Source organism: Linderina pennispora, assembly GCF_002104995.1.
Source record: "Linderina pennispora strain ATCC 12442 chromosome Unknown DL89scaffold_1, whole genome shotgun sequence".
Taxonomy (NCBI): domain Eukaryota; kingdom Fungi; phylum Kickxellomycota; class Kickxellomycetes; order Kickxellales; family Kickxellaceae; genus Linderina; species Linderina pennispora.
The window spans coordinates 1526369-1544028 of NW_024468249.1; the positions used below are offsets into that span (position 1 = coordinate 1526369).

The 17660-nt window shown below is 58.0% G+C and overlaps 8 protein-coding genes across 8 annotated transcripts; 3 read left to right on the top strand and 5 right to left on the bottom strand.

Moving 5' to 3' along the window:
* Window positions 1-311: 311 nt before the first annotated feature.
* DL89DRAFT_254098 (RNI-like protein) lies at window positions 312-1993 on the bottom strand (the record flags this gene model as incomplete). The annotated part of the gene is made up of 2 exons (XM_040885247.1): window positions 312-1497; window positions 1554-1993. The coding sequence occupies 2 exons, from the start codon at window positions 1991-1993 to the stop codon at window positions 312-314; spliced, it is 1626 nt and encodes a 541-aa protein (XP_040747441.1).
* Window positions 1994-2727: 734 nt separating this feature from the next.
* Window positions 2728-3771, top strand: DL89DRAFT_12084 (uncharacterized protein). Its single transcript, XM_040883203.1, has one exon. It carries the CDS (start codon window positions 2871-2873, stop codon window positions 3645-3647), a length of 777 nt encoding a protein of 258 aa, XP_040747442.1. The 5' UTR covers window positions 2728-2870; the 3' UTR covers window positions 3648-3771.
* A 400-nt stretch (window positions 3772-4171) lies between these two features.
* DL89DRAFT_289838 (uncharacterized protein) lies at window positions 4172-6227 on the top strand (the record flags this gene model as incomplete). Its single annotated transcript, XM_040890009.1, has 2 exons — window positions 4172-4863; window positions 4901-6227. The coding sequence occupies 2 exons, from the start codon at window positions 4172-4174 to the stop codon at window positions 6225-6227; spliced, it is 2019 nt and encodes a 672-aa protein (XP_040747443.1).
* DL89DRAFT_264162 (uncharacterized protein) lies at window positions 6214-8641 on the bottom strand. Its single transcript, XM_040886130.1, is given in 5 exon segments — window positions 6214-6414; window positions 6434-7005; window positions 7103-7276; window positions 7298-7918; window positions 7996-8641. The coding sequence occupies 5 exon segments, from the start codon at window positions 8411-8413 to the stop codon at window positions 6271-6273; spliced, it is 1929 nt and encodes a 642-aa protein (XP_040747444.1). The 5' UTR covers window positions 8414-8641; the 3' UTR covers window positions 6214-6270.
* Window positions 8642-8767: 126 nt separating this feature from the next.
* Window positions 8768-10061, bottom strand: DL89DRAFT_289840 (alpha/beta-hydrolase; the record flags this gene model as incomplete). The annotated part of the gene is made up of 6 exons (XM_040890010.1): window positions 8768-8816; window positions 8882-9003; window positions 9042-9212; window positions 9241-9736; window positions 9786-9962; window positions 9991-10061. 6 exons carry the CDS (start codon window positions 10059-10061, stop codon window positions 8768-8770), a joined length of 1086 nt encoding a protein of 361 aa, XP_040747445.1.
* A 259-nt stretch (window positions 10062-10320) lies between these two features.
* Window positions 10321-11238, bottom strand: DL89DRAFT_12102 (uncharacterized protein). Its single transcript, XM_040883204.1, has 2 exons — window positions 10616-11238; window positions 10321-10517 (listed from the first exon to the last, which is right to left on the bottom strand). The coding sequence occupies exon 1, from the start codon at window positions 11102-11104 to the stop codon at window positions 10625-10627; it is 480 nt and encodes a 159-aa protein (XP_040747446.1). The 5' UTR covers window positions 11105-11238; the 3' UTR covers window positions 10321-10517; window positions 10616-10624.
* A 3023-nt stretch (window positions 11239-14261) lies between these two features.
* DL89DRAFT_254104 (uncharacterized protein) lies at window positions 14262-15182 on the top strand (the record flags this gene model as incomplete). Its single annotated transcript, XM_040885248.1, has 1 exon — window positions 14262-15182. The coding sequence occupies one exon, from the start codon at window positions 14262-14264 to the stop codon at window positions 15180-15182; it is 921 nt and encodes a 306-aa protein (XP_040747447.1).
* A 746-nt stretch (window positions 15183-15928) lies between these two features.
* Window positions 15929-17117, bottom strand: DL89DRAFT_300180 (uncharacterized protein). Its single transcript, XM_040890818.1, has one exon. The coding sequence runs from the start codon at window positions 16971-16973 to the stop codon at window positions 16254-16256; it is 720 nt and encodes a 239-aa protein (XP_040747448.1). The 5' UTR covers window positions 16974-17117; the 3' UTR covers window positions 15929-16253.
* Between the last annotated feature and the right edge of the window lie 543 nt (window positions 17118-17660).

The following is a 17660-nucleotide window of genomic DNA, read 5'->3' on the forward strand; positions in this document are numbered from 1 at the left end:
TGCGGCCAGACGTGCGTGGACACCAGGCCCAGGCCGAAATCGCTGCCGTTGCTCTGGTGCTGCTGCTGCACGGTCGCATCGACGCGCTGCATATTGGCAATGCAGGTCTGCGCAATGGCCTGCTTCCATGGCTGCGCACACCTCGTCGCCGGTGTTGACTGTGATCTCGAAGCAGATGAGCGATCCGGTTGAGTTTTATCGAGGCCGACAGAGCCATGAGCCCGGCCAGCTCGATGCCCGGGTTGTCTGAGACGTCCAGGCGCTCGAGCGCATGCAGGTCTGGCAGGCACTCGGCCAGCGTGATGGCGCCCTCAGAGGTCATGCCTGTGGTTGACATGAACAGCCCACGCAGCGAGCGGTTGCGTGCCATGACCTGTGACAGGGCCTCGATGCCCAGCGTGCTGGGCCCGCAGACCGGGTTGCGGCTGAGGTCGAGGTAGGCCAGCCCTGTGTTGACGCCCAGGCACTCGATGAACGAGCTCAGGATGCTTGGCTGCAGCTTGTTCTGCCGCAACACCAGGCTCTTCAGATTCGTGTTCCACAGCAGGCCCTCGGCCAGATCCATCATGCCGCGACCCAGCTCGTTCTGCGACAGATCCAGCGATCGCAGCTGCGACAGTCCGCGGGGTGTCGGCCACGCCGATTATGTACGGCGAGGAGCTCGGGTCGTGGTAGTGCTGGGCATCCGACAGGCCGTGCAGGGAGATGCTGATGGGCCGCTTGGGCGTCATGGCTACGCGTGCTACCGGGTTCTGCGTGCTCGCCGCTGCAGCCAGCTGGGGCGGGTCGCCGTAGAGCATTTCGCGCAGGATCGGGCCAGCACTCGACGTCAGCGAGTTGAGCCGCAGCGACAGGTGCTGCAGCGGCGACAAGCGCACGCCCGAGGCCAGAATTGCCAGCGCCGCCGGCTTGATCCCGCAGCTGTTCATCCGCAGCGCCTTCAGGCTGATCTGCTCGCACATGGATGTCTTTTTGCGCATGGATCCGCGTCCAACTGTCCAGTTGCTGCCGAGCCCTGCTAGTGCGGCCGCCAGATAGCCGGCGCTCTTCTTGCGGATGGCAATGCCCGAGATGTCCAGCACCTGCAGCTGCTTGCTGTGGCGAATCAGAATCGAGATGTAGCGGATGCCGTCGCTGCGCAGCCGCGAGTTGTTGGACAGGCCCAGGTACCGCACGCTGTCGTTGCACAGCAGGCTGTAGACGAGCAGCCGCGCTGCGTCGTCATCGATGCTGCAGTGGCTGAGCTCCAGCTTGACCAAACCAAAGTTCAGGTCAAGGATATCTGCAAAGCACTTCATGTGCACGCCGTCCAGCTGGCAGCCCGACAGGTCCAGACTGCCGAGGGTCTGTTCCTTGCGCATATGCGTCTGCAGAATGTCGGCGAATGGGGGCAATGGGTCGACATCCAGCGACTTGCACGTGCGCTCGTACAGCTCCCAGACCTCCTGGACGCGGTACTGGCGGCGGGTAAGGGCGCTGACATCCCACTGGATGGGCCTGCGGCCGCGTTGCTTATCAATCAGCGAATCACACGAGGTTCCGCTCGCTGCCACTGGACGATGGAATCCCGCCTGGCGTCAGAGCTGGTCCGAGCCCTAGCCAAACTCTGTTCGCTGTCGGCACTATTGCGCGTCTCGCAGCCGTCGTCGTCGTCATCGGCAGGCGAGGCCACAATCAGTGTCGCGTCCTTTGCGATCTCGCGGCCCTCGCGGTGGCCGTTCTTCAGAATGCCGTCGGTGGTTTCAACCACTGTGCGCGCCGAGTCCTCGTTTCGGTCGCATACGCGGGCAGTCTCGGGGTCGAATTCAGTGACAATCAGGGGCATTGAGAAGCGGATTCGCCGTAGCTTCGACGGGTCGAGCTCCAGGGCAAAGTTTGTCCAGAACTCGGTCGATGTTATCCGCTCCTGGCTCAGCGGTGGTACCACCGAGGTTGAGCGCTCAAAGTCCATGCTAGGTGCTGTGCGCATGCTCATGTCTGCACGACCATCCATAGCGGCTTCGTCGTCGATGTGGGCAGCGGGGATCCCGGCGCCCTGGGCAAACCGCAGGTGCTCAGACGACGACTTTTGCGAATTGCCAAACCACTTTGCGCTGTTGAACAGTGACCAGCGCGACCCAGTCGGACTCCTTCTTTGGCTCCTTCAGAATACCCTTATCAGGATGCGTGCGCACTGTTGGTGGCTCTGCTGCCACTGGCTCTGCTGACTCTTCAGCAGTTGTTGCTGTCGCAAGGTCGTCAAAGGAGAACAAGGGGGCTAGTTCCAATTTCGTCGGATTTGGCGCTGGAGTTTCCACTTCGTCGGCTGGGGCTTCTATAAGCGGCGCCAGCTTCGGTACCTGCTGTTGCTGCTGCTGCGGAGAAGGTGATGTGTTGCCAAAAGCTAGGGTTTGATCAGGACGGCGTGCTAGCAGGCGGCGATGGCGACAGGCGGGTGAGGCCAGCAGTCAGCTCAAAGGGCATCAGGATATCCTCGGCCGTAGTAGCGCTGGCTTTGCGAGCGTGCCGTCGAGCAGGACGAGACATGACCGGTAGAATACGCAGAGGAGTCGCACAAGAAAATAATAATGATAATATACAGAGGGCCCGGTTTGAAGATTAGAGGAGTAGAATTATAAAATGAATTAAAATTAGAGGGAACCAGAAAAGACCCGGAATTCCTCTGCCAGCAGGGAGGGAGGGAAATAGTTACGCGCGTGGTGCTGGGTGCAGTGTTCAGCCTGCCTTCGGGAAAACAATTTTTCACTATTGGCAAAATTTTTTAGTCTCCCTGCTTTTCGTCCTCGCACCCACTTTTCTCCAACTTTTTTTTGTAGATACAACCTGAATCCACCGAGGTACTAGCCTGCCCCCCAGACGTTAAATGACCAATGACTGCACGGCGAGAGGAATATTCGGACGGTGCATTGGACGGCAATGAGGACGATTTGTCGCTGGTAGAGCTGCTGCGGACGTACCCGGGACTGCTCAGCGATCGCGTCGAGACTGTTGCACAGGCACTGGCACAGGCCACAATGGCAGCGTCGGACCTGGTTCTGGCCAAGCCCAGCAGCAGCCGTGCGGCACTGCAGCGGATCCGGCATAGCAAAAACACCGGCAGCTACCAACCCGCACCCGCCGACCCGCCCACAGCCAGCCGGCGGCCCGGGGCACCGCGCACAGGCACAGTGGCGGGGCGGCGTTGGCACACGCAAAAGCACCTGCAGGCGCTGGAAAGCGAAGGCGTGGTGTTCACCAAGGGCAAGTTCACCGACGCCGAGAATGCGGTGATCGAGACGCAGATCCGCGAGTTCGCCGAGCAGCACGGGATCTCGCACAGCTCACTGTACGAGTACCTGTTCCAGCGCAAGCACCGCGACCAGACCGGGAAGCAGCTGCGCAAGGAGCTGTGGCCACTGCTGTCGGAGGCCCTGCCGACACGGCAGATCCAGGCCATTTACCATCACGTTCGGAGGAAATACCACCCGCACAACTACCAGGGCGCGTGGACTGAGGAGGAGGACAGGATGCTGGCGCGGCTGGTGGGCACGCATGGCGCGGCATGGGAGGCGATCTCAATGGAGCTCGGCCGGATGGGCACCAACTGCAGGGACCGATGGCGGTACTTGCAATCGTCAGCCCACAGTGCTCCCCCGCCAGATGCCTGAATAAGGCACCGACTCTGCGATAAGCAGGAGATGCGCACAGTGCCTGTTTATCGCGGAGCTCTGGGATGATCGTCCGTCCTTTTTGGCGGAGACTGGTGCCGCCCGTTTGGGCACGGGGACGAACATTTCTTCCTTGGCGCCCGGCGGAGACAGGGATTTGCTGGTTGCTAGGAGGAGGGACGCGGCGGCAAAGCGCCCCTGTCAATGCCTTGTTCGTAATTGACAGATTTTTACTTCTTTTTTGGGCATGAATGCCTGCGTGCAAAGCGAACAAAAGCGCACAATCTTCGGGTGCCCAATCACGATGCGCAGACCCCCAAACTGGCAAAAAATCACAACATTGCAAGCTGCTGCGATTCTTTTGCAAAAGCGCTCTTCTCTTCTAACGACACTTTTTCTCCTTGTTTTATTTCCACTCCTCTATCCCGCCAGACCCCCTTCCCTCATCCTCCTCTATTGCGTACATCTTGGCATCCCCCTTTCACATATTCTACGCTAATAATACATTCATTTAACGTGCATTAATGTCTCTGCCAGCGTTTGCCGCAAGCCCTGCGGCAGCAGCGGCAGCAGCAGCAGTGTCCAGTGGGCCACACACGGCCGACAAAGTGTCAAAGCACCACAGCATAGCAACCACAGTGACGGAGCCAGCAACGCCCTGGTGGCTCTCGTCAGACTCCACACACGCACACACCGCGTGCCCATTGCGGCCGTTTGCACACATGGTTGTGGAATTGCCGCGGAAGACAGACAGCTCTGGAAAATGCACATGCAGCTCGGCGCAGCGCACCGGGCAGGCGGCGGTGTCAATGGAGGATCTGCGGGATGCATCGATAGTGCACTTTTCGGATGCATTGAGACGGAAGTTCCACAGCATCGCCCCTGAGGCGCGGGTCGGGGCAACGGTGGGTGAGGTGCTGCAGTTTGCAGCCCACAGCAGAAAGCTCCGCTCGACCACATCCGGGCTGTGGAGCATGCTTGGATGGCTAGTGCGCGGCCCTGAAGCCGACCAGGCGACGGAAATGGCTGTGCGGGACGTGGATGACGACAGCCTGCCGCAGCGGCCACGCAACATCGCGCAAGTACCGGAGGACGACCCGCTGCTGATCGGTAACGAGGGGCTAGGCCACGTAGAGCTGGCAGCGGTTCGGCGCACCAAGCACAGCTGCATTTTTGCCCTGTGTGCGCATGCGCTGCCGGGCGTTCTGGAGGACGAGTGGCAGGCGTGGGCAAAGGCGACGCCGGCGGCGGAGTCACCAGACACCACGTGGCGAGGGAGCGCAGCTGGCAATCGTGCATGTGGCCGAGGTCTCGACGCTGCACCAAGCTGCATGCTGCGGCATCCCGAGTCTGCTGCCGCCGCCCGTGCCCCTGGAGCAGTACTTTTCACGGTTTGTCGAATCGAGCCGATCGCTAGGCCCGCCGCCGTCGCTGCCACCGCTGCTGAGACGCGACGCCGAGCCGTGTACGATTGACTCGCCGCTGTCGTGGATGTCGATGCTGGTGTCGCGGCATGGCCTGGTGGAGATGGCGTATCCGCTGCGCCATGCGACCCTATCCAGTACCGACGGCGAGAGCGGCGCCGATCCCGACCCGACGCTGGAGGGAACGCCGCCGGTCGCATTGGCGTCGCTGCTGGGCGAGTCGGTGTTTTCGCGCATCCACCCGGAGGATGTGGCGCGGGTGGTCAAGGCGCTGCGGCTGGCGTGGGATGCGCGTCCGGACGTGTACCATTTCTCGCGCCTGCGTCGCGAGTGGCAGCGGCGCCGGCTGTCGTCGGCCGGCGAGCGCGCGGTGTCGTCAGCGCCAAACACCCCGCCGATGCGCCCGCACCGGTCTGCCACCATGCATACCGGCGGTGCGCGGCCGGTGCTTGGCGACCGGCAGGTGCATCACCGCGAAGGCATAGAGGTAGCCAACGGCATGGTGGAGCTCAACGTGCAGGTGCAGATCAGCGGCACCTCATCCGACATCGACTGGGACGACCTAGACAGCACGGCCGAGCACGCGCGGTTCGCCAAGATGCGCCTGACGCGGTGGCCGCTGATTCTGAAGCCGCCCAAGCCCAGCGCGTACCGGGACGGCGAGAGCGAGGAGCCGCAGGACGGCTTTGTATTGATCGGGCTGCAGCCGCTGCCCGAGCCCAGCCGGTCGCGCACCGCCACTGCTGTGGAGCCGCATGGCACCTGCCACGACCAAAAGAAACACTCGATTTCGTCCATTGCCTCGACCTCGACTCTGGTCGGCCTGGGCGTCGCCCCACAGCAGACCGGCAGCCTCGACGCACTGAGCCTCGACCGCCTCTGCCGCAGCACCAGCAGCCTGTCCTGCCAGGAGCTGACCGCGCGGTCGTCAATCGACTCGCACGACGAGCTGCCGGCCACCGACATGCAGCGCACGCCGACGCCCGTGGCACGGCCCATCGTGGGTCTGACTGCCAACGTGGTGCAGACGGCCACGGCCATGTCCCCGCACCAGCAGCATCTTGCCATGCGCCGCCGATCCAACATTGTGGTCGGATCGCTGCAGAGCGTGGCCAATATGCAGAGCTTTGGCACGCCCCGTGAGTTTGCTGATTAATAGACGCAATCTTTTTCAAAAATAAACGAGCAAATTTTATTTCTTAGTCAAAGTAGCGAGGAGCATTGAACACGTGGTAGAAGTGTCCGCGCACACCCTTGCCGTGGAACTTCTTCGGGAAGTGGTACTCGGCCGGGTAGTGGCTCTCCTCGACGCGTGCGTAGCTCGGCTGCCACCCGGAGATGTCCTCGCCAGGCGCCGGGCACGACAAACTTGCCGGCCTGGATCTCAGTGTCGGTGATGGTGCCGCGCGAAATGCGCGCATAGCCGACGCGCTTGACCCCGCGGTAGCCAATGTACTGGCACCAGCGGTCGTGGTCGGTCGGGTCGATATCGTGCATGCGGCCGCCGTCAAACAGGATCTTGTAGTTCTCCGCATGCGGCTTGGTGACCACGTAGCCAGTGAAAATGAACGGGTTCTGCGACTCGCGCATGATACGCGCCAGCTCGGTTGTCTGCAGCCGACGGTCCAGCGGGTTCTCCTCCTGCCCGTTGTGCGAGATGATGACGTCGATGTCGCGTCCGTGCACATCGAGCGTCGCGTGGATGGCGCACGCCAGCTCGCCGTGCGGCGACGGCAGCAGGTGGTGCGTCGAGTTCTTGATCGGGAACTTGGAGATCATTGCGCATCCCCACGTGTGCTTGCGCGGCGATGGTCCGTAGTCCACGTAGTAGTTGAGCTCCTCGCCCACGCGCTGCGTCCAGTCGCGCCCGCCCATGATGATGCGCTCCGTGTCCGACTCCAGGAATCCCATCACGTCCACCTCCAGATCACGCACTGCATCGATGATCCGGTTCTCCTGCCAGCCACATGTCGTTATCCAGGTCAAAGTGGATCGTCCAGATCGCCGACGTGATCAGCCGCTGCTCCGGACGATGCGGCGTCGGTGTCTTGGTCGCTGCCGGGAACCGCATGAACATGGCCGCCCAGCCCGCCACCACACACGCCCAGAACACCGAGCGCGCGCGGTGACGGTCCGTCCGCGCAACGCTGGCCGCCTGCACACCCGCCACCTCGTGACGAACATCGCCGGACCGCGACACCAGCGCTGCACGCGCCGACCGCACACCGCCGTACAGCGACAGCATCGTCGCCAGCATCACCACCCATGTGCGCTCGCGCAGCAGCGGGCCGCCCGGCACAAACTCGTACGCAACCACCCACACGTGGCCCAGCACCAGGATGTTGTACCACAGAATGCCCACAAAGAACGTGCGGCCCGGCGGGCACCGCGCCAGCACACGCAGAATGCTGCGCGTAATGCTGCCCAGGTAGAACGCCAGCACCAGTCCCGGCACAAAGCCAGACCAGCCCGAAACAAACGTCACCAGTCCCGCGCAGATGCTGCCCACGCCCCACCACAGCATGCCCGTGGTCAGCTCGATCCGGTGTCCCACCGAGAACCCGCCCGCCAGCGCCATCAGCACAAGTCCACCCCATGGCACCGGCTGCGGGCCCGAGTGCGGATACCCGTCCCACGTCCACCGCCCGATGATCGCGCTGTCAGAGTACATCGAGTGCAGTGCAAACAGCAGCGCGCCAAACCCGAACGCCGCCGGCACCCACGCCGCCTCCTGCCGCTTCACCGCCGGCATCGCCAGGTCCTTCTTCTTGGCGTCGCGCACCTCCGCCTGCGCGTCCGACCGCCGCGTCACCACATCCAGCAGCGCAACCACACCCAGGAAAATACCTGTCTTGTTCCATCCCGCCGTTCTCCTCATTCATGGTCGCCCACACCGGGTTGTTGGTCTGGAAAAACATCCGCACCGCCAAACTCAGGAAGAAGACCAGCCTCCCATGCCTGAATGTCGCGGTCCAACCGGCCCGTCGCCGGAACCCGGTCCTCGTACAGAACGCTCGCCAGAGACAGCATCACGCCCGCCGAACCCACCGCCACCAGCACCAGGCGCTGCAGCGGATCCTGCACCGCGTACGCAAACACTCCAACCAGTCCCATCAGCGCCGTGATCCCGCGGTGGTGACGCAGGAGACGCCGCAGAGGCCCGATGCCGAGAAGAACCGGAGCAATGTCCGACAGCAGTAGCACCTCGTACCCCGAGATACCCATGTGCCACAGAGGGAAGTACCAGATGCAGAGGCCCAGAGACGTCAGGACCGTCCAGAAGATAAACGACAGGTACGTGTCGGCGACAAAATGCCGCGTTTGCTTGGTTAGCAGAGCCATGGTTTTCTTGTCAAGAACTCTCCACAGCCCACCAAATTACTCCAGCAGATGAGTCGCTTGGAACTTGAAAAAAAAAAAAAAAGAAAAAGAATCAGGGAGTGATACTACCTCCGCCTCGATATATGCCAGTATACGTGCAGTAGTGTTTAAAGAAAAACAGGCTACTCGCAGTGAGCAAAGAAAGAAAAAAAGTGCGAAAAAGAGCTGAGGAGAGAGAAGAAGGGCCTCTTGCCAGCTGCATGATGGAGCCATTTGGGCAAGGGTCGAGGCTCTGCCTATATTAGCAATATTTTTTCCGGCCAAACACCCATTGCAATCCCGCGCCTCAGTGCCTTGGGCGTGTTCCCCAAAAACTCAGAAGATGCGCGGGGTGGACTTTGGGATGCTGAGATCTGGCGATTTGCTCAGGCGCTATGTGTTCAAACCGCATTTATTATCATGTGAAGAAGTAACCTGATTAGCAACTACTTGGCTCCCCAGCTCAGCTCGGCCATTTCACGCAAGACAACCTCATTGAACCCTTGCGGGTTCTCCAAATGGATATTGTGTCCGCAATTCCTGACTGTGAACAGCTGCGTCTTCGCTGGGATCTTTGTCCATTGCCTCCTTCGCCGCCCGACGCCTCCACCCAGTCATTCTGCCCGTACATGAACGTCGTCGGCACCTTCAGGCCCTGCATCCGGCTCACCAGCGGCCGCCGCGCAAACGCCCCGGGCCTCAGAATATTGCCCAGCGCGTACTCGGAGCTGCCGGGCAGGACCGAGATCTGGTATGCGTACGCCGCAAGATCGGCGCGCTCCTTGTCAGACAAGAAGCCGAATTTCGACACGTAAAAGTTTATCAGTCTGCGGACCATACGGGCCCGCCATGCGCACCAGCCACTGCGGCGTGTAGTTGCGCTCCCAGAGCGACATGGCCATGCCAAACATGACGTTGCGCTTGAAGCTGGGCTTGGCATCCACTGCCTTATCGTCGTCCTCGGGCTTCTTGGGCTGCCGAACCGTCCCGTTCTTCAGGCGCTCGGCCAAGTCCGCGGGCGGCTCCGGCAGGCCAATCGGCGAGACAAGCACCAGCCTTTCCACGTGCTCCGGGTACTTCATCGCGTACAGCGCCGACATGTAGCCGCCGAAGCTGTGTCCCAGCAAGAGCATCTTCTCGATCCCCATCTTCTGCCGCCACGTCTCCAAGGACTCGACAAAGAATTTTTCTGTGTCGCCCACCCGCTGCTCCTCAGGCAGCGTATGCGACACGCCAAACTTTGGCCGTGAGCTCCGCCCCATGCCCAGCCAGTCGATCGAATACACGTTCCAGCCGTCCGCGCTGCTTAGCCCCTGGTAGTTGCGGTAATAGTAAGCCGATGCCGGTAAAGTACCCGTGCGTCATCACCAGGTTATGCTGCGCCTGCTCTTGCTTGATCGCTAGTGTGTGCACATAGTTGCCGGCATCATCGATGCTCACGTCCATAAGCTGCGCGTTAGACGGCAATTTGTGCGAGTCGCCCATGTTTGAAAGCAGTGTAGTCTCTGTCTGGTTGCCCTTCTCGCGCTCGCTGGCCCTGCTCCACGGCGTCAAGGAACGAGAGCGGGCCTTTGGCAACGGTTGGGCTCCAGGGCAGCGGCGATGTCTCGACTTGGGTGCTGGACGACATAGTAAAGTACGTTACTATTGTGATGAGTGGTAAGAGCAGCAGATGAAAGTCCATGAAGCTTGGTTTGGATGTGAAGAGAAACTAGAGTGACGGGGGCGATCCGACTTTATACTCACTGGCTCTGCCTGTCTCCCGCTTTAAAAATGCCAAGAAAACTAGGCTGCGATTTGTAAGCCCCTAAAAAATCCAGAATCACCCACTCTGCAATATAGGTGCCAGTTTATCGGACTCCTCCCCCTCAAGCGCCAAGCGTTTGCGCGCTCTCGCCTCGTATCCCCCGCTGACACCCTCCCACAGCCTGCGGGTGTGTCTTGGCGAGAAATTCGACCACATGAACCACAGCGAGCCATCGAAAGCAGTAGTATGTGCCTAAAAGTTGAATCTCCGAGATCGCGCCGAGATCGCTTATACCCAATTGGCTCGCCATTCTGCTAGCGTTGACTTGTTGGACATGGCCTACAAGGCCCACTGGGATGGAATTCGGTATTTAATTATGCTTGCATGGAAGTGATAATATATCAAATGGAAAGCTGGGAACCCTTCATAGCGCGCACCTAATGGAACTAATCAGGAACACAAGTAGCATCCAGCCTCTTGAGGTATGGGAATGCAAGCATGACGCCTTGCTTGATAGCACCAGTTACGTCTTGAAGATAATATTCTGGAACACAGATCGTGGTTAGCGAAGAGATATTGGTGACAAGTCCATAGAAGATTTCGAGACTAACAACCAGCGGAAGAATGGAGGTACCCACTAATATTTTAGGAGACTCTGAGCTATTTCTCAAGATGATATTACCTCGGCGGTATGTGGAAATATGCTGTATCCTGCCACCCTGCGGAATAGTATGGTCTTCAGTAACAAATTGCACTGGCAGGGCTTTTAGAGCAGGTAGCTGTAGTATTAAGCTGTAGAGTGTGGTACGTGATATGAAAGCTTGCATGCCTGGCTTCCTGAGCCAAATCCATTTGCAATAGCCGAAAAAAAATTGGCCACTAGTGATTGACCAAAAGCTCGAAATGGGCTGTTGGACAGGGAACATTGAAAATAGTTTAAGCTAGTTCCTCAGACTCCCCTATGCCTTGCACAGTTGAATCGGGGATATGAAACTTAATATTCCAGTTACATAGCAACCATATGTTCAAGTTCTGAAACAATTCCAAGATGCGTCTGAAGTAGAGAGAACTTAGCTGAGCGTTTGTAAATCGGGCATATGGTGCTGGCAAAAAGATAGGAATATGGAGCAATGATAGCCTCTTCAAGCTCACAGAAATCCAGTGAGTTTCTTTTATTTGAATAAAGAAACCACCATGGAAGCTTTGGAGGAATTCTGCATAAAGATAATGAGCAAAGAGAGGGCGTGTGGATATATGGCACTTTTGATTTTGCGGTACTCGAGCGAATTTTTAAATATGCTAGATATCTGGAGAATGATTTGTGAATATATAAAATGGGGCTACTCTTTACGTCGATGTAAGTTGGACAAATCGTAGATTAATTAGGTGTGATGGTGGAAATACCAAGTCGTTTCATGATAGATACATGCAATATTTCGTTAGGCAATGGCAGATGTCAATATAGATACATAGATATACCGCTGCATTTCTCAGGGTTAGCTTCAAGTTGGATGCTAAACAATAGGGGATTGGCTAAACTTATATCTCAAAGCAGCATATTGATGGCCATAATGATGTGTCAAAATGACAAGCGTCCAGGAAACCACCAGGGATTTCGAAGTTAGGGAATGGTTTTAACCGACATCATAAATAGCTTTTGTGTGTATACTGATTCTCTGTTATCCACTATAGGGTTTATGTTTGAATCGGACTGTGATATCTGTAGGTATAGTCGTATCGAGGAACCCATCCCAGTCACAACTGTTGACGTATGTAAATGCTGTCGAATAGAGTTAGGAGCAGCATACACCTCCACCTTTGACAGATCCAGACAAGAGGGAAACATGGATACAAGCTGGTTTTGTTTTTGTAGTTGAGCTTCAAGATACCACAGGTAGGATATAGTACTTTTTAGAATAAGGCTGGGGAGGCCGCTGATGGTAGCCATTGAATAAGGATAAAAACATGCAAGGGAGTGGAAAATAGGAACAGTGGCTGAGGTTTGTGGGTTGAATGTTTTTGAACACCACAGGGTGCACGTTTTGACAGCCTTATCGATGGCTGTGCATATAGATATGCCCCTAGATCGCTACTTGATTTGGTATCAACAATAATTACGGAGCTTGAATATATAGCCCAGACTGCCCCATGCCAGCGAACTCGTATTATCTGCAGATAATTAGATTATGTAACATTGGAGGGTATATCAGCGCTGCCTAAGGGATGCCATGTCTAGGAATGGCTGGCAGGCGGCAGCCAAAGTTCCAGCATTTGCACCAGCGATCCAACAGGTTGCTAGCACCAGCGATCCAACAGGTTGCTAGCACCAGCGTGAACGAAATAAGCATTTCCTCCACCCCACAGTCGTCAGAAAGCGATATGATCCCAAAGCTCCATCCGATCAAAACCATCACTGTGAAGCAACGAAGCACCAGCCATTCTGGCCATGGATTGCTAAAGAGCAATTGAGAACACCGGGCGGCAATTTTGGTCGCAAATCTGGACCGTCGAAGGTCGTGGAGATTAGCAGTGGCCGAAGGATCTGCGCAAAGTGATCCGGCTGTGCTTGTTTGTCCGAGCGACCAGTCTGCTCGACGGTCCGCAGAACGCGATCAAGAAACGCAGTATACAGTCAGCGCTGATACTTCAAGAAAAGCCGTAGGGATTGCGCCATATACTTGGTGGGCCATGCCCACATGGGCTGGATGAGCGGCTGAATGTTGGTACCAGAGAGGCTCCTGGCATGCTCACTGGCGTTGTTTATATTTTGCTTTTCCTTTTTGGCGGCTCACATCCGTAAATTTATGCACTGATTGCCAGCACAGGCAGAGGGAGAACAGCGAAATCACTCAACCGGGAATAAGGAAAAAGGCATTGCAGGTGGGATCGGTTTCGTCTGAAGAAAAGGACGGGTGCTATACTTGGCGTACTATACAGGATGTAGATCTCTTGCCAGTTATTGTGCCGGTTGAAGAGAGAGCGGGACCGAGCAGCCAGCATATAGCAAACGCCGATACCACCAGTACGGCGACGCGTGCTGAGTCCCTCCCCTTTTGCTAGTAGAAAAGGGAGTATTTATATTGGTGACGCCATAGAGATGCGCTGATCCGATGCACTGCTGTACTGTTAAAAACGAAAACATTGGCAGACTCGCGGTAAGAGCATATGCAAGTAGCAAAACGAAAATATTTGAGAGGAGGGAGCAGAATGCTGGCAGTATTGATAAAAAAAATGTAAACATGCTGGCCCTTCTTCGCGGGTGGCAAAAGAAAAAACCAGCCCGTGGCAGAGCCATTGCCCTCCATGACCCGATACTCCGACCGTGCGTGGCAATGTGAAAAAGTGCCGGAGCCAACAGGGAATATGCCGGCTCCTGAGGAGCAGAGCACAGATATCCGCTAGCCGAGGTGCCTGCAGGATTTTCGGCTTGGGGCAGGTATCTGGAGCATGTTCAGAGAATGTGTTTCCAAAAGAGGAAGAAAACGAGGTTTGCGACATGCCCATTTCCTGCTGGCAGCACCTTTTGCCCCCGAACGGTGCTCCATAGTGCACAAAAAGCACCTTGACACCCAGCGCCCGCACACAATTGGGGGCTATATGATCACAGGCACTGGCGACTGGTTCGTCGCACACCTCCGCCAGTAAAAGGCGATCATCCCTTGACTGTGAGTCCAGGTACAAAACTATCCCAATGTGAACATAATTTCGCCAGATGTGCAACTCCGGAGAGGATGGGCCGTGTGCGAGTCTCAGAAGGGCAGCCAGGGTGTGTCTGGCAGTGCAACTCTCCAGTGGGGGGCTTTCACAGAGGGACTTCCTCAGGTGCTTTTTTGTGTATTCCCCCTCGCAGCTGGCCTGTATTGCGGATCTTTAAATTGTGTTCCTACTTGCCTCGAACACCAAATTGTTCTTGTGCTTCCCAAACTCTTTTGCGCCCTTTTCCCGTTCTTGTCCTCTCTTCCTCCTCCTTCCTATTCACCAACAACCGGCGTTATTCCTATTCCCCTTTCCTCTCCATCCCCCGCTTTCCGTTTTTATATCCTTATTTCTCGCGCCGATATTATCTCATATTAACACCCTGCTATGCCGACCATGCTGCATGAAACATCGACAGATATGGAAGATGGCAGCAGACAGAATCGCAAAGAATTGATGCAGGCGTATCGGGCATCGGCATTTGCCGAGACGCGGGCAAGTCGCCATGGCGGTCTGCACATGGACGGCAGCGAGCCGGGGGGCTGGGATACAGAGGACGCACAGATGAGCGGGCTTTTGCGGTCCAGCATGCGGCTGTCAATGCCAGACATGGACCTTTTGGACTTCTCCAGCCTTGACCTAGCCGAATCAAGCCCGCTTTCCAGCGGCTTCGGGCTAGAGGGCAACATGCTGCAGGCGCTTTTGAACAAGCTGCCAGAGCCGCCCATAAGCACAGCGATCACCCACCACGGCAATCAGCACCAGCTCCGCGCGACCGAGCGGCTGGCCAGCTCATTTCAGGCACTCGATAATTTGGACAAGCAGGTAGAACACAAACTGGAGCTCAAAGCTAGCACGCAATCGCTGATACAGTCGCAGCAGCTTTCGCCGCCCTCGTCGCCCAGCGTTATGGACATGGACGAGGATCTCTCACTAGTTACGCCGCCCGCAGAGTTGTTTGAAGGCGAGTTCGACGTGCCTGTGTTTGAGACGCCGGGCCCGTCGAGACGCAATACGGACGATGCGTCGGTGAGGTGCGAGGCCAGGCCGCTGAAGCGCGACAGCGGGATGCTGGAGGCTGAGATGCCGCCAGAGTCGCCGTTCTTTGAGCACATCTCGAGGGAGGATATTGAGGAAGGCGACCGCATTAGGCGCCGGTACAGCTTGTCGGCGCGCGAGAGGCGCACCAGCATGTTTTCCTCGACGTGGGGCTCGTCGGCGGGCAACATGGAGCCATTTGGTAAGTGCGCTTTTTCTTCTCCCTTCCCCCCGCAGTGTTTTCTGTTGCGGCTTCTTGTTTCCGAATGAGCTCGCTGTATAAGCTGGGGGCACGGGTGTAAAATTGCAGGTGTGGGGAGGGATTGTCCACAGTGGATGTTGGAATTTTTTCTTTTCTTGCTGCAGCGAACATGTCGCCGAAGTTTTCTGACGTGTGGCCATGCTGGAAACGAGAAGGATGCTATTGACGGCGTATTGGTCGCAATGTGTATTGTCTCCGTTTGTTTGGGCAATAACAGCTGGCTGCAGTGACAATGTTGATAAAGCTTCTTTTGTTGCAGTTCGCGCATTTTGCACAGCCAACATTTGGGTATTCCAGGCGGTATTAAGTCAGAATTGGCTTGTCTTGTTCCGGGTATCGCAGCACAATTGTGCCTTGGTGCTATTGTCAGAACACCGACTATAGCAGCGACCAGTTTTTTGTTGTTGAAAAGTTGGCCAAGCACTTGGATACTGATAATCGGTATTTACCCACCCGGTTTAGGATCCGCACACAACCGGCGGAACCGAGCCTCCCTGCCCGCAATACAGTTTAAGCGGGAGATGACAAGCCAGGCAGGCGGCAGCGACACAGACAGCGATATGGCTTCAGACGACTGGATTGGCAACCAGCAGCCGCCATGCTCGCCGCACTTTGACGACATTGGATTTGACAGCGGGCTGGGCACACCAATGCAGACACTCGGTGGCTTGCTGGAGTGCACCCGAGGCGGTTTCGTCAGAGATCGCAGAAAGCAGCAGCAGTGGCAGAAGTAGCAGGAACGTTGGATGTGGACATGGCAGACGCCACGGCAGCTACTGCCGATGCTGTTCCGTGCAGTATGCGCAGCTTCCAGATCAAGGTATTTACGCTGCTCGGCAGGCAGCCTCTGGGCGGGCAGTCCGGAGCGGTTGAGGTCAAGGAGCTGGTCAGCTCGCAGGGGCGGCCAGGGCTTGTGGACGCGGATGTGAATGATCCAGACCTGCAGTTCGCATTGCGGCGGCACCCTATGGTGCTTGCAATGATGCGGTCAAAGAGGCCAAAGGTCAGCAGCGCGCCGACACGGATGAAGCGGCCGAGCGCCCGGCAGTCTGCGTTCCGTGGAATGTCGCTGCAGATACCTACGCACTCGTTTGTGGTGAGCACGCGGCGACAGGCATCTGATCGCTCTGTGCGCGGTATGGATGTGGACAAGATGGTGGAGACGTACCTGCCGCGGCTGCACATCCAGTCGCTGGTGGCACAGCAGGTACCGACGCCATCAGCCTCTCCCGACAGTGCCTTGGCGGAGAGCGAGGTTGCACATGCGGGCATTGGCGTGGAGAAGACCCAGGTGGTACCAACCGCGGACGCCGACCGGCCAACAGTAAACAAGCTGCGTGCAACGGCGTCGACCTATGAACATGCGGGCCATGTTCCACCGCCCGCTTGGCGAGTTCACTGAGCCACAGATCCCACGGCTCGGCAACCGGGCGACGCCGCGCGACAGCATCATGGTGAGCCGGCGGGCGGCGGGGCGGGCAGCGGCAGGGTCGGTGTCTCGGCGGCGCAGCGAGGTGGAGGAGCTGATCTCGCAGGCGAACGCAGTGCTGGGGAGCGGACGCAAGATCAGCACCGGCAGCCTGATCCGGCCGCCACGCTCGTCGCTGCCAGTGGGTACGCGGTGGTCGCAGAGGCAGCGTTGGGTCGCCGCGGTTCTCGCTGCCGGCGAGCCGCAGCTCGATTGGCGAGTCGCTGGGCGGGCTCGGCTCGCGCGCATCGTCGGTGCGGTCGCTGGATCCGTTCGCGTCGGACGGTAGCGGGCTAGTGTCACCGGCAGGAGTCAGCGTCGCGGATCCCATCCCCGGCGTCCTGGGCTGCGTGCGCCGACTCCTTTGCTGGCGGCGCTAAACCGGCAGCAGCACCGGCTCGAGTCGACGCGCGCGGACATGCAGGTTCCGGTATTGCGGCTGGCGGGCAGCTCAGCCTGCCTGCCGCTGGGGCCAGTCAGCGTGCCGATCAGCGGATTGCGGGCGCCTGGCTCGCTGGCAGTCGGGGATGCAGGGTGCCGCGCACGCTGATCAGCGGGATCCGGCCGCCGTCGGATCTGCGGTTGCGGCCGGCCAAGTCGAAACGCGTCGCTGCATAAGATGTTTACTGAGGAGTCGCGGCGGACGCGCAAGCCGGATGTCCGCACGCTGTTCAAGCCCGACGTGGAGTTCCTGACGTTGCGGCCGGTGCACACGCCAGACCTGGTGCTGCGCAAGTTTGATCCGCGTATGGTGGAGCGCGCGATGACGCCGATGCTCAAGACCAGCGTGCGGCTGTCAGCCTACGCGGCGCGGCAAAATCCCCGAGTTCTCCGACTCCGACTCCGAGGTGGCGCCTCTGGACGAGCCCGGCGACGAGCCCGGTGACGAGACGCTGGGCATGTCAGGCATCCATGGAGGAGCTGATGGAGGCGTACTGCGACGACTGCATCGACAGCGTGCCGTCGATGGCGTATCTGCCCGACGAAACCAAGATGGAGTCGCGGCTGTCGGATCCTG

Excerpts from the sequence above, each read along its gene's own strand:
- DL89DRAFT_12084 (XM_040883203.1), top strand. The coding sequence starts at position 2,871 with ATGACTGCACGGCGAGAGGAATATTCGGACGGTGCATTGGACGGCAAT.
- DL89DRAFT_264162 (XM_040886130.1), bottom strand. The coding sequence starts at position 8,413 with ATGGCTCTGCTAACCAAGCAAACGCGGCATTTTGTCGCCGACACGTAC. Across the intron at positions 7,919-7,995 it reads TCTTCTTCCTGAGTTTGGCG|GTATTTTCCTGGGTGTGGTT; the intron begins GTGCGGATGTTT and ends GGAACAAGACAG. Across the intron at positions 7,006-7,102 it reads CAAGACACCGACGCCGCATC|TGCGTGATCTGGAGGTGGAC; the intron begins GTCCGGAGCAGC and ends TCATCGATGCAG.
- DL89DRAFT_12102 (XM_040883204.1), bottom strand. The coding sequence starts at position 11,104 with ATGTTCCCTGTCCAACAGCCCATTTCGAGCTTTTGGTCAATCACTAGT.
- DL89DRAFT_300180 (XM_040890818.1), bottom strand. The coding sequence starts at position 16,973 with ATGGGATCCGCGACGCTGACTCCTGCCGGTGACACTAGCCCGCTACCG.